The sequence below is a fragment of the Lissotriton helveticus genome, chromosome 10, assembly GCF_964261635.1.
Source record: "Lissotriton helveticus chromosome 10, aLisHel1.1, whole genome shotgun sequence".
Lineage (NCBI taxonomy): Eukaryota > Metazoa > Chordata > Amphibia > Caudata > Salamandridae > Lissotriton > Lissotriton helveticus.
Window position 1 is genome coordinate 527158923 of NC_136071.1, and position 15831 is coordinate 527174753.

The window sequence follows — 15831 nt, forward strand, 5'->3', positions numbered from 1 at the left end:
CATCACCGTTCTTTAGCTCACTCTGCCACCCCAGTTCAGACATGGCCATTTGCAAATCAGTCTGCTCACTTTGCCACTGGAGTCAAGCAAGCCCAGCTGAAGACGGCTGCAATGCCAGAAACCGGTCCTGGGAAGCTTGATTCCGGTCCAGGGAAGACATGGCTTGGCAGTTCGGGCTGGACTGTTCCCATGAGTCACAGGGTCAGACTGATTTGCATATGACCATGTCTGAACTGGGGTGGCGGAGTGAGCTAAAGAACGGTGATGGATTAAACCCAGATCAGTTGACTGGGGGTGAGTGTTTGTATTGTCAACGCTCCGTCCATCACCACCTTTGTTTTTTCTTTGTTCGCCCTAAGTTGGCAGGGTATGCTCAGACGTGAGTCCCTTGCTCACTTTGCCACTGGAGTCAAGCAAGCCCGGCTGAAGACGGCTGCAATGCCAGAAACCTGTCCTGGGAAGCTTGATTCCGGTCCAGGGAAGACATGGCTTGGCAGTTCGGGCTGGACTGTTCCCATGAGGCACAGGGTCAGACTGATTTGCATATGGCCATGTCTGAACTGGGGTGGCGGAGTGAGCTAAAGAACGGTGATGGGATAACCCCAGATCAGTTGACTGGGGGTGAGTGTTTGTATTGTCAACGCTCCGTCCATCACCACCTTTGGTTTTTCTTTGTTCGCCCTAAGTTGGCAGGGTATGCTCAAACGTGAGTCCCTTGCTCACTTTGCCACTGGAGTCAAGCAAGCCCGCTGAAGACGGCTGCAATGCAAAACGGTCCTGGGAAGCTTGATTCCGGTCCAGGGAAGACATGGCTTGGCAGTTCGGGCTGGACTGTTCCCATGAGGCACAGGGTCAGACTGATTTGCATATGGCCATGTCTGAACTGGGGTGGCGGAGTGAGCTAAAGAACGGTGATGGATTAAACCCAGATCAGTTGACTGGGGGTGAGTGTTTTTGTATTGTCAACGCTCCGTCCATCACCACCTTTGGTTTTTCTTTGGACTGAAAAGATGCCAGTTCAATCTCATGACTCATGCATACAAGCCCTACATAACTGCGGACCCACCTATGTGAACTTCCGCCAGATCTTCCATCAGCCCACCAGACACCTCCATTCTGCGCCCCTTTCTCTAATCCTCACCCCCGATTCCGACATAGCAGATGCGGAGGTCGCTCCTTCTACCTAGCAGCAAAGACATGGAATGAACTACTCTCTCATCTACGGACCTTCCCATTTATTTCAGAGTCCCAAAAGTCCCTGAAGACCTGGCTATTTGGCTAACCAACACTGCCAGTGCCTAGATAAGTTCACGGGTAACAAGAAGCGCCCTGCAAATCTACAGATTGATTGATTGAACCATAATACCCCTTACACTAGAGAATATTTGTGTATAAAAAAAAACATATATTTTGATGGGCAAATCTTTATTATCTTGTGTTATCCTGTGTTGTTCAGTAGAAGAGTAAATAATATTTGTTGTAAAAATATTTTACATTCTTCTCAAACGGGTGTGTATAGAGTTTTCTGCTTTTATTTCACAGAAAGATTATCCAGCATTGAATGTTAACAGCCATGCTTCAGGTTGCAATCTATGGACATTCTTTCATATCTTATAATGCCCGCTAAAATAAATACACTTATCTTTTAGGATGTGTAAACCTTGTGCCTTTTCTTTTGTGTTTTCCATTGGGTGTGACACTCAGTAGTATACTTGTTTGGATTGGACTTAACACCTCAGTTGTTGACTCCGATGGGGCAAAAGGGAAACCTTTATTTTGTGGATTTTGTTGTTTGAGTTACACACTGGTTCTTAGAGCAAGAATTACCTTGATTTGGGAGCCTGCAATGAGTCTTAGTGAATACTCTTGTGGGCAAGGTGTTTTCAACTTCACAGATGTGTGCTTGGTTGAATATGTAGCTAATCTCCCTGTCTGGGAGGAGTTTTTGTGGGGGCTCCCTTTCAATCTAGTATTACTGTGTTTTGTTGGTGTTGAGTTTCCTTTTTGTTTTTCTCTGTTTGGTCTAAGTTCTTCTGGGGGAGGCTTTTATGTGGGGTACCAGAATCGCCTTCTTTTAAAGTTTGCCTGGATGCATCATCCACAGACTCAGACAAGGCTAGGTTCCCGTAGTAGATAATAGTGACAATAGGCTGGATCTTCTGCAAGGCTGAACACCCTTAGTCCTGCCTCATAGGTGCCTAACATGATGGGTATGGCTTGCGTAATTACTTGGTTGGTGGTTTTCCCCACTGTGTGCTTCGTTGAGTGGAACCCTAGAGGTTCCTGGTTTTGCAGTTGGTAGGGGGAGTGACCTTTGAAATGCCACAGCACAGGAGGATGCTTATGTGAATGGTACAATGCTTTTTATTTTTAAGTAGTATTAGTTTAGGGTATTTAAATGGAAGGTGTCACAAATCATGGTTACAATGTAATGAAAACGATTCACTAAATAAAGGGCACTCTTCATTTAATTAACATATTTCTGTTAAACATTTTTTTCTGGTGTGCCCTGGAGTCAAAGCTGGTGGACGTTTCTTGAAGTATTGATTTGAAGCATTGTGTGAAGCAGACCTAGCGTTAGTCACAGCTGATCCCACAAACCTGTAGTTGGGGGGGGGCAAGGGTTGTTTAAAAAAAGTAAATAAAAAAAGATCACTTACCGGCCACCTCTCTACCGTCCTCTTCCTGGCTTCTGTTAGAACAGGAAGCACCCAGACTCCCCAAAGCTAATCACAACGCTGCAATGTAGTGCTGTATTTGGTCTGAGCACCGTGGTTCGGTGCTCAGATTGGGAATGGGAACCTGGGCATGTTCCCCACCCAGGCTGTAATGCACCCTCGATGGAGAGCATGCAAGGTGTGCATGAATGTTTGGCCGGCCCCAGAAGGCCTGCCAAACATTCTTGCGTACTTAGGAGGATGCCACCACTACCCCCACCCCCCCCACGCTGCCCAGCCCCACCCCACAAAACTGCCTCTGCACAGAAAAATAAAAGGATAATAACGTCGCCTTATTATCATTACCTCTATATAACTTCAATTAAAAATGATTCTTTTGATGATTCTGTTGATTGTAAGTACATTTTCTGTTGAGCATTTATTTCAATTATATCCTCTCAAACTATGCACTTTTGTGTACTTTATACATTGTTAATCCCAACAAAGATTGTCTCTAGTGAAGTCTTAAAAGGATGCATGATGGTATTACGAATGTCATTACAATGAATGACTTAACAATGCAATTTTTACCACGAAAATGCCATTACAATAAAAGTATTTCCAGCAATGTTATTTACAACGGATATAGCAAACACAAGGAGATGATGGGCGGAGCGCTGAAAGTTTTCAGTCACTTGCCCCCAGTCACAGATCTGGGTTGAATCCATCAAAGTTCTTTAGTTCACTTCGCCACCCCAGTTCAGACACAGCTATATGCAAATCAGTCTTGACCCTGTGCCTCATAGGAACAGTCCAGCCCGAACTGCCAAGCCATGTGTTTCCTGGACCGGAAACGAGCATCCTGGGACCGGTTTCAGGGTAACACCCCTCTTCAGCCAGGCTAGCTTGAATCCATTGGCAAAGTGAGCAAGGGACCCACGTCTGGGCATACCCTGCCAACTTGGGGCAAACAAAGCAAACCCAAGGAGATGATGGACCTAGCGCTGAAACTTTTCAGACCCTCACCCCCAGTCACAGATCTGGGTTGAATCCATCATCGTTCTTTAGCTCACTTCGCCACCCAAGTTCAGACACAGATATCAGCCCGTGACTGGGGGTGAGAGGCTAGGACACCAATATCTAAAACAAGCTAAGAGAGCAATACTCCAAGTTTAGGAAATCCACCCACGATGAGCGGACTGTAAATCAGGCCCATGCCTGATTTATCAAGATTCCAGATCGTGACGGCTTCTGCAACGATACAGAGACATACTCCTCTCTCTCAAATGAACTTCTGACTTAATATTAAGGGAATTTTATAGCCCATTATCATTGACAAGGTTGCTTACCAAATACCCTTTTCAAAAAGTGGAGCATAACTACTAGTTCCGTTAAACAAACCTCTTCACTTGGCTATAGATTGGAGGTTGGACTTACCTTATCAAGGATCCTTACTGACAGATGGTTACGGCAAATAAGGAGTTATTTGGATTTCGGTACCATTTTATTATAAGGTCTCCTGATTTTCTTGCCGAAAAGTTTACAGTGCACTCATCATGACTGTAGAGTTCTAGTGGAACACAGCTTATCTAAGATTACTTTATATTAAACCTGGTTTCTGTTTAATTCATGCTTCCTGACTAGTGTTTCCTGTGAGTTGTCACGTTTAGTTTTCTATGTATCTTTTAAGCTTACAGCCATAAACAAATAGAAATTTGAATTTGGAGCGTGCCGAGGTACAATCTTTTCTATTAATCAATTTTATATGGGAGTTCGGCTGAACTTCCGTTAGGTGACATCCTGGGTAGTGGGGTGTTTTATTTGTTACCTTGAGGGGCACCTTGACTGTGGATCCAATATTGTCAACTTTTATCATATTGATTATAGGATTGATGTGCTACTGCTTTGACCGATCACTACCTCGTCGTGTGTATGTGTGTGTATGTATGTATGTATATATATATATATATATATATATATATATATATATATATATATATATATATATATATATATATATATATATATTATACCCACAACCCCTGAATTTTAAGAAATTCCTTGCCACCCTAAACATCCCCTTGCCACCCTAAAAACCCATACCTACCTTAAGCCCTACAATTACCCTGGGTCACCCAAAAACCCATATCCACCCAAAATCCTAACATTTCCCTTGTCACCCAAAAACCCATACTCACCCTAAAAGATACCCTTGCCACCCTATATATATACACATCAATCACTTAATATTTACATGTAATACTTTACCGTATTATTTTACGTTCTTTGTAAAGACGTTGTCTTTGTAATGCCTTCGTTGTAAAAGTATCTTGTTGTTCAGCCTTCGTTGTAAAGGCTGTTTCCCGTCTCAACGAATTTCAAACAGTTCTAATAAGTGTTCACATTCCTGTACCACCTTGTACGCAAGTGTTTGCATCCGCAGCAGTTCTATGCTCGGTGTCGAAGTTGGTGCTAAATGCCCTAACTTCCAGCTTCTCAATTTCATAATGCGATGATATTGAGAAATAACATCCTGATGGAGGTGTTCCTTTGCTGTCCTGTCTAGTACCTAACTACCCAATTAGAGAAAGCAACTAATCTAAACTGTCCATTAACCTTCAGTCAGGGCTGCGGGCTATCCAGCTACTAATGAATCCAAATGTTTTTCTTCTATCTGCTTTCAATTTTGGTTGTGAATGTTTTTGTTCCTGATACTGGAAATATGCTCAGCAAGACGTCTTCATTTTCCGTTTGTAAAGTTTGTGACATGAGCTGCTCAAGCAGTATGTACAGTTTGTGTCACTTGTTGCTGAATGATCTAATTTGAATGTTTTACCAGTCGGTTGTCTTTAATTATTGAATAGCACCTGGCTACCTTTTATTGTTGAATTACAGACACTGCAGTTCACACATGAGAATGTTCCACTTGTCCTTGGTATTAGTAGCCTATAAGAATTTATATTCTTTTTGAGACGGTCATGTGACCAAATACTGGATGTTTGCCTCTGATATACAAAACGGGGCGAGTAGTAAAATTGCTTTTCTTGTTCTGTTTTCATTCTTGTACTTTTAAAAGCACTGCTTGCACATGATAGGACAAGATTTTTGGAGGTATTATTATTGGAATATGTGGTCCCAGATTATTGTGACACATATAGCCTCCTGCTAAATACATTTGGTATGACATGGTTATATACGTTATTTTGTTTCTATTTCAGACACTTGTGATGTAGATTAAAGAAGATTTGTACTAAGTCCAGATGAAAGTCAAATGAGTCTGCTTGAAATCATGGTTTTTATAAGAGGCAATCTATGTTGGGAATTAACACTGTATGAAATAATGAGATGATAAACGGAAATCGAAGAAAATTACAGTATTGAATTAACATATATATTAAAGATCACAAGTTAATGTTGTCCTAATTAACCACTATTGCCAACATTTTTATTCTGAATTGTATTTATGAACAAATATGGTTACAGTACACCTAAAAGGTGCTGCATAACACTGAGCATACTGTGCTTCCAATCAATGTGTATTGTTTATTCATTATTCTAAATTGTAATTATTTTCCTGAATTGTTGATATTTTCTTTTACAGACGGCGCTTAGTACTTTCTTCCAAGAATCAAACATACCATATTCTCATCACCACATGGTAAGTTACTGCCTTGTTATGGCAGGATCCTCAACACAAAAGCAATATTGTATAAATTACCTTGACTTTTGATTATCAACACATTTCACTGATCTGCAATGATATACAATTCACTCTCTGTCTTGGTTGGTGGCAGGCACTGTAAACAACACAGCTTCTCCAGTTATTACCAGGAACTGATTCTTTAAAAGCAGCATTACCAGTTGGGGAATCAGGTTGTCATTCTAAAATGGATCCAATCCTGGTTGATATTTTGAAAGTATCACTACTGGTCGGGATAACAGCTCACAGAGTAAACTTTGTATATTTCTGGATTTCCTGCCTTTTTTATATACATTTCACTTATTACACAAGTAGGACTGCAAACAGTGTGGTTTTAAAATGTTTTAGTTGACAGAAGACCATACTCGATTCTCCACAATTTCTTTGTCAACATTGGAAGATATCTTCAGAGTTTCACTGCCCTCTGTTTCCCGAAAATACTCAACACTGGCTAGTGTGATTGAAAAGTGACTCCGCAGGTTTTCTTGAACATATCGGGATATTTTGGATGTGCCACTGTATTTTGGAATCATAATCTCTCCACCCCACTTCTAAAACAACCTGAAGTTCTGTTTCATTGCTTTGGATTCATTGTTGTCATACATATCAAATACAGAAGATTATCTTTTTGTCAATTTCTTTCCTTTCGCAGTGTTGCTTCATTTATTTTGGGTGACTCTGTGTAAACACATTTATTTTTTTACCCAGTTTCACACCAAATAGGGGAAAGCCCTCCTCTGTCCTGTTTTGCATAGGTGACTTCTTCCAACCTTTCTTTATTCATGTTCTGTTTCCTTATTCATGTTCTGTTTCCTTATTTAAAATATAGAATCTCTCCATCCACCACTTTAATGTCTGTCTCTTCACTCTCTTCATGTCAACGGTCATACTTTCTCTCAGTCCAGTATTTAGTGCATATTGATCTAAAAACTGGAGAAGCACTCTTCTCTTGAGTAGTCATTTACATTGTCTAGCATAGGTGGTAGCTGGGCATGAACATAGAATCCTGGCCATCCAAGGTATGACCTGCCTTTAATTTGTCTGGTTGTGGTTTCTATTACTGTATTAACCACGTCACATGTGTTTTATTCAGTAACATTATTAACCCAAAGGAGGAGGGATGCAATTATTTCAGAGTACTGAAACTGCTACCTTAAAGGCACTTGATAACATTCATTATATACTGAACAAGGGAGAAGCTGGTCTATTCGTCCTCTTAGACCTGTCAGCAGCCTTTGACACAGTAGGCCACAACATAAATTAGAAGTCAAATTGGGCTTCAAGGATAAAGTACTACACTGGTTTAGGTTCATCCTCAAAGACCATATGCAATTAATCAGATTAGAGAGCCCTACATCCAGAGCAGAACTGGTTTCCTGCAGAGCCCCACAAGGCTTCAGTCTTTCTCAGGTTCTGTTTACCTTTGTGTTGAACCGCTCAGTTTGCTTGTAAAAGACACTGGAATCCGGCTTGACCAATATGCCTGCAATACTTAACTCTACATAAAGTTCACAAAGATTTCCAAAATATAACTGTTATTGATCTGAATATTTTTACAATGCCAAACGGTTGTAGCAAAGATTTTTCCTTTATCTGGTAATTTATTGGTCAAGATAGGGTAAGGCAATCTGCAAGCATTTTAAGAGTAGGGTAGGTTTTTGTCTCATAGATAACATTTCTGTAAAAGAGTAAGGGAGGATACATGCTTCCTCCACTTGAACCCACAAAGTACAATCCTCTTTATCCGTATCTGTTAACAAATAAGACGTTTAGGGAGAAAAGTACAATATATTTGAAAATCTAACTCTTCAATTCTCTCTAGGTAATTTCACAATATATGGAGGAATTCTGTTTTTTTAGAGTTCCCTAGAAACTTCAGAAAAAAAGAATTGGTTCTTTAATTTAAAAAGATTTAATAATATTAATAGCCAACATGGAGAGAGTAGATAAAATTATGGGTACTACCACCATTTCAATTGAGTCCAATGTTCCTTACCAGGATAAACAAAACAAACCACTTCTCAGTTAATCCGACATCTTTCCTTTGGTATATTCTAAATTTATTTTAACTGTGCCTGTAACACAATTTATAACAAAACTCCTCGATAATTGATTTATTTATCCATTCGAACTATATAGGACTCTTTACACCTGTAACAAGTGCAACATTTATTTAATGAAGTAATTCCAGATTTGTTCAAATTTAACTTGCAGTTAGAAATATGTTAAAAAATCCATCTTTCTAGAAAAGTGTGACAAAGATGTCTGAAATCAACATAAAATAGGACAATGTCCACAGAAGAATATATTATCTCTTGTTTGTGAAATGAAAAAACTTTGATTAATTGATTATGCTTATTACAATCTTAAAAAAAGGTTTGAGCAACAGGACAAAATTAAGGGTAAAGGGTACATCCTTGTCTAGTGCCTCTCTTCAAATCTAAATAGGAACAACCAGCATTTACCATTTGGGTTAGTATACAAAAGCGATATCAAGTTTTAAAATGTTACCTAATCCACACCAAGATAATGTTTAAACATACGTTTCCGACCCACTCTGTTGAAAGCTTTCCCTGCATCTAAACTGAGAACCACAACTGATGATTTGTATGTAAATTCTTTTGGTATAATGTGTAGGAAAGTGCATACATTGTCAGAAGCCATCTTCCCTTGATGAAATCAGATTGCTAATTCTTAATTATTATGGAAAAACATTTCTAATCTCACAGGAAAAAGTTAGCCATATATTTTACAATTTGTGTTCGCCAGAGAAATAGGCCTCAAGCATTGAGATACATCATGATCAGGTTTCCGAATAAGAAAATTTATTGCTTCTGAAAAAGTACCCAGCACAACTTACACTAATATAAATATATCATATAATAAAGAAAATTGAGTAGAATGCTATGAAATATATATATATATATATATATATATATATACACCATTTAGCATCTTTAATATCAGTATACTTATTAAAATCTCATTTTGCTTTTTATCATGTTTCCAGGACATGCTAGTATTTGAAATATATTAATGTTCCAATTTAATATTGTCCAAAATTAACTTTGATCTAATTTCAGAGATTTTTTTCTTTAAAGTGTATCTAATATTAGAATTTTCAGATAATGCCTTGTAGATGTACCAATTATTGTGAAATGATGTTCTGTAAAAAATGTTTAAACTACTCTTAGACCGACATTCGGAATACATCGAGGACGACACCCGAATACATCAGATAGGAAATCATCTAACGTGTAGCTCCCAGGTCGGAAAACGCTAGCAGTTAAACAGCTAAGCAGACCAAGCGGTCAAGCATAGAAGAAGTCTCAGACCAGTTTTAGATTCAGAATTACCTACAATAGTAATGCAGACCCAAGAAAGAGAATGAGGCAACAGTTGTGGTGGATCTGACAGGCAATCAAAAGATAATATAAATCACCCCCTCTGAACTCAGCAAACACACAGGAAACCACACTGCGTTGCAACTAACAAGCCTGAGAGACGTAGACATACAGCACAAAATAAACATTAGACAAGAGACTTGGGTCCTCGATTTCCGCACAGAAGTAGACAAAATACAGCTATTAGAAGCCGTTTTATAATCAAGCCACATTAACTGTAGCAAAGAACAAGGCAGATTTCCTGAGGAAGGCGACGGCCGAAACGCGTTGAAGGAATTAATTCTGCGTTAACATTAAGTTCTCATAATGATTATGTGGTTATTTTTAAGTCAAGCAATTATTTATATGATAATTTCTTAAGGTATTTGTATATGACAATGTTCTTGGTAAACAAACAAAATATATATATATATGTGCAAAGTAAAATAAGAAAAAAACGATATAAAAAAACAAGACCAGATATTATTCTTAAATAAAACAAAAAAATGATATGAACCATAATTATATGAGTGAAGAATGATTTGTTGAAAAAACACATGTCTAAATTACTCTCAGTTTAACAACACACTAAACCCAGTGTGCACCTTTCTTTCCAAAAAATAAACTACTCTTGGAGACACCTGTAGTGCCCCCCCCTACATATCCCTGCACCATGTGGCAGGCACTGCGTTGTGCCTGCCAAATAGTGCAGGGATATGTCAGGTGTCCCCTTTTTGCATTGCACCGGGTGCTGCAGCCAGCCATAATGCTTCTGTCGGACCATCGACAGCCTGTTGGGCGGACCCGTTTTCTGATAGGGTGCCTTCCTAATCAGCCCCCAGGAGACCATTTGTAAGTTTATCCGGAGAAAACTTTATCCTAGACTGGGACAAGTGAGTTAGAGAAGAAAAAAAAACTTGTATCCAAATTAGAAAGCCTCTGTGTATCATCCAATGCTTTTTTAGGTCACAGGGGACATCTTCGGCACGTTCAGAAAGTTGACCTAGGAATGTATTCTGCCTGTTGCTTGCCATTAGCTTTGTGGTTTGTAAATCATGTTTTCTTGCTCCCCAGGCTGTCCAACGTGGGTTCATACCTTCCCCAAACTTTATTTACAATATCCTTCCAAGTGCTCCCTTTCTGTAAACAGGCCTGTAAATCCTGTTCTTTTCTCATCACGTTTGATGTGCGTTCAAAGACAAAAGTCAAATGTTAGGTGCTGTCTTCTGAGAGCACTTGTTTACTTTTCTTTCTCTGATTTCAAAGTGAGAGGATTTATGTGACAATCTTGCTAGATACTGCGGGTAGGAAACCGAACTCTTTACCACTCCTGTCTAGGTCATGCCAATCTATTCAGCACAACTGCACCCCACTGTACCCCTTGCCACTGCAATACTGGACAATACGCACTGCACTCTTTGCCAATGCACTCTATGCAATGGACTTTACTCTGTTACACTCAGCTCTACACGAATCCACTGTATGGCACTCTCATCTACTCTGCACCACTGTACTGTACACCATGTTCCTACACACCATTACACTCTATGCCACTCTGTGCAACTGCACTCTATCCTGCACCACTCAATTCTATGCCACTTCACTCTACTCTGAAACAATCTACACTAGGCAACTGCACTCTACTCTGTGCCTTTCCATTCTATGCCAGTGCATTCTACGCCACTCTACTCTACACCAATGCACTCTACACAACTGCACTCTCACTGCAGTCTATTCCACTGCACTCTACTCTGCATCATTGTACTCTATGCCACTGCTCTTTGCCACTCTACTCTACACCACTGCACTCTGACACTCCACTCTGCAAAACTGAACTCTCCTCCACTGAACTCTCCGCCACTCTGCTCTACACTACTCCACTCTATGCCACTCAACTCTAATCTACGCCACTGCACTCTGTGCCACTCGACTCATTCATTTAATCATTTTTTTGATGGAATCTTTGTATCCTTATGTGTGACTTTAAACGGGAAAATCCATAATGTGCATTAAGTTCTCTTATTGCAGGTCTCACATCCAAAAATTATTCCCTTATTGTTGCTGTAGCTTTTGCAACATCTTCAGAAATAAAGATTTTATTTCCAGCTTATGAAAGCATTTTTTTTTTTGGCTACCTTGAGCACTTTCATTAGGTTTGCAAATTCTAAATAGAATAATAATTCCCCGCGGTCTAGCACTGGCTCGTGCATATTGAGCCTTTATCCCAATATGTGTGCACTTTGGGTGATAATGCCAGGTAACTAAAAGGCCTTCAAAAGCCTGGGGAGGAAAGAATTAAGAAATTTTATCATGTTGGTCCCTAATTATCTAAAGAAAAAACACCATGTATTCTCAAATTATTTCTGTGGTTTCTATTTTCTAAGTCCTCTTTATGACTTTTAAGGTCCCTTATTTCTCTTTTAAATTTAGTGACTTTCACAAGGACATATTCTTCAATGCGGATCCCTTGCTCCACATTGGGGAATCTGTATATCTGGGAAAGCTAATAAGGTGCAGCAAATACACTTACTGAGTGCCATTGAATCTCCAATATTTAACAAAAGAAATCTCTTTATGGAGTAAAGAATGCTCCCAATGTCATGAAAAGGCCGACCTGGACTAGAATAGCCAAATAAATTTAAATGAACCAAAATCGTCACAATTCCTTGGCCATGTTTTGCCTTGGTCGTTCTCAAGCCTGAATTTGAAGATGAACTTAGTAAATCTTTGCTTAGAGTGGAGACCCATTGATAAATGGCTGCGCCGCTCCTGAGCTTCAGCTCCTGTCTACCATTCCACACGGTGTCCAAGCCTTGCCCACCGTTTGTTTGTTTTTAATTGGAGTCCAAATATATTTTTCAACAAATGTGTAGTGGTAGATCTATTTAGTGTGTTAAAAATTACATCAGGTAAAGACTGAGTGGTGTATACCACATAACCAGACACTTATAGCCAAATACTAGGGGAATGGGGGCATGAACTCTGTGTTAAGTAAAAAAAAAAATGAAAGTATTTTCTGGGAACAAAATACTTTCTGAAAGAGATCAGGATTTGTGCACACTCACGATGTAAGTTATTGGAGGTCTAGTGATTGAAATGTAGAACATTTCATCTGGAATAATTTGTTTGTACTGACACAGACTCACTTCATTTTTTCTACTTTCAATTATTTTAAGCTCATTTATATTAAACAGTGTAATGAAACTATAATTAGCATTAACATTAGTGTGCCATTGCCTCACAAACCTCATTCATAAATATTTCACTACCAACGTTAATTAAGCATAAAACCAAAGATTAACTAAGTTAATGTTAATAGATTTACTATTTTAATATATAGTTTTCAGTTGTGAGCCAACAGTGCTTTGCTAATCGCCCTATGCAAAAACAACAGTTGATGGACAGAATGCCGAACAATGTCATACATTCACCCCAGTACAGAGATCTAGGCCGAAATCCATCGTTTTTTTGCTCACCATGCCATTCCAGTTTGAACCTAGCCATATGCAAATCAGTCATGACCCTGTGCCCCATAGGAACATTCCAGCCCTAACTGCCAAGCCAGGTCCTCCCTGGACTGGAAACAAGCATCCTAGGACCGGTTTCGGGCTTTCAGCCCTTATCAGCCAGGATAGCTTGATTCCAGTGGCATGGAGAGCACGGGACTGTTGTTTTTGCTAATAGCTCTAAACATTTGTTTCTGTTTAAAAAAAATGAGTGTAAAAGTACTTTGTCCTTTATGGGATTCTCTGTGATGTTCACGAATGGTAGAATATCTTCATACATGTATAGGACTCCTGAGTGCATTTTTTAATAATTATACATTTTTCCACCTGAATTAACAAAGAAAACGTAATATTGTCTTTATTTTACTTTAAGCAAATTAAACCAAAATCTGTACTAATGAAGTAGATATCACTGAAAACACTTTTACACAAAGGTATTTTAGTACTAAAAGGAAGGCATAATATAGTGGTCTTTGTATAGGGGTTACATGACAGAAAACTGATACTACTATGTTAAGATTTCTTTTCCTAGGGATCCTTTCCATGGCTCTATTTTTGTTGTTGTTTTTTTTGTTTTTTTTGTTGCAGAAACAAAGTTTTTGTTTTGTTTGACAGACGCCCATTTTGCAGTGAATAGAAATCCAGGAAGGATAAGCGCACTGTGTTTGTAATCTGGCCTCTACAGTGTGATAAATACGTTATTTCCAGCCTATAAAAGCTTTTGTTTATTTTATTGTACCATGAGCACTTTCATTAGGTCTGTAAATTCAAAAAATAAAAAATAAATCCCCTTTGTTTAACTTTGGTTCATGCATATTGAGCCTTTTTTCCAAACTGTGTGCTCTTTGGGTGTTAATCTGAAGGTAACTAAGGGGCCTTCAAAAACATTGGAGAGGAAATAATTAGGTTATTGAAGGTCTTGTTGAAATTTAGGAGAACATTTCCGTTGGAATAATTTGTTTAAACTGACACAAATAGACTCACTTAATTTGTCCTACTTTCAATTATTCGAAGCTCATTTATGTTACACAGTGTGTGATTAAACTCTAATAGAATATATTCATGAATTGTTAAGACCCCTGAACACATTTTTATATATGTAAACCTTTTCACAATAATTAACAAAGAAAACATGTCCGGTAATTTTCTTCATTTTTATTTAAGCAAAATACACCAATATCTGTAATAATGACGTATATTTCACTGGAAGCACTTCCTCAGATAGGCATTTTAATAGTAAAAGGAAGGCATGATTCAGTTGTCTATCTATAGGCTTTTACATGACAGAAAACCGAAACTGCTACATTAACCCCTTGCATGCTACCTCCCTAGTGCTGCCGTCAGCCAACGGCCAACGCAGCCCCGCTCACTCTTCAGAACGCCCGCACCGCGGCGGAAAAACCGCCGCGGTTAAGGCGTTAAGATTTATTTTCCTAGGGATCCTTTCCACAGATCTGTTTTCTTCAGAGTAAAAACTCCTTTTTTCTGTTTAGACTGATGCCCATTTTGCAGTGAAAAGAATAAGGGTACTGTTTTTTGTAATCTGCCTTCTAAACTCGAACTCTACAGAGAGATGAACAGTCTGGCAGCTAATGCTGTTCAAGACAATGGAAGTCATGGAAGGGCATGCCTCGGGGCCAGACAGACCAGTACCGAAGAACTCTCCCTCTGGGTCCACCGTCCACTCGAAGAACAGGGGGCTTTGTTAGATTCCACCCTGTCCTCCTTTGGAGGAGGAGAGGACCAGAGTGACCACTACATGTTATATCTAACAAGCCTCAAAATCACTGCTGCTTCCGATCAATGTGGTTGAAGTTGAATCTCTCAGCTTCGAGTACATCATAGGCTTCTAGCTCTATTTCAGGAATCTTCACAATGTTTGATTCCTCCCCTTACCATACTAACAGAAGCTCCTCCCCATGACCCTTAATCATATAGGCAGCGGCACAAAAGGCTCGGCTGCTGAAGAATATTCTAAAAATAAACTTACCAGGAGAGATTACCACAAAAAAGAATGGCCAAGATAAGACGTCCCTAAAAGAGTGTGCTCAATAAGAAGACCCTGTTGATCAGTGACCGAATAAATAAAGGTCCCACACCAGGAGCCTTAGAGAAGAACACCCTGGAGGTCAATCTGAAAAATGACTTGATTCCCAAAAAAACCCAAGGAGCAATACTATTCTGCCACTTCTACATGAAAGCACACACAACTGTACACAATAAATGATTCAGACTAGGTTTCTTAATCTGCTCAAACTCCATAGTTTATGCAAATCCCTATCACACCAACGTACAGATTATTACAAGTCACAAAAACGTAAGATTCAAGATGAGCACAATAATAAATAAGATGCTTTAATGTTCGTATCTTGCTCAGAATACAGGCAACACGTGTTTCGTCGTTCGGGACAAGACCCGCGACTTCCTCAGGGCTGGGAAAAAATACAGAAAGCATAATGTAAGCCCACTATTTGTCGGGCATTGACATTGCAATAAACAGTAGCATACTTTGTGCGTGATCATACAAACATGTTGATATTACAATGAATCCCTGCCACCTGTTAGGTGTAGCAAATGGGGATTAA

At 39.3% G+C, this 15831-nt stretch overlaps 1 protein-coding gene across 1 annotated transcript in view; it reads left to right on the forward strand.

The window, feature by feature from the left end:
• Positions 1 to 15831, forward strand: part of LOC144784342 (UBA-like domain-containing protein 1) — a 67683-nt gene that overhangs the window by 20177 nt on the left and 31675 nt on the right. The window contains exon 2 of the mRNA XM_078663065.1: positions 6259 to 6315. Within this exon, the coding sequence (XP_078519191.1) occupies positions 6259 to 6315 (57 nt within the window). The remainder of the gene's footprint in view (positions 1 to 6258; positions 6316 to 15831) is intronic.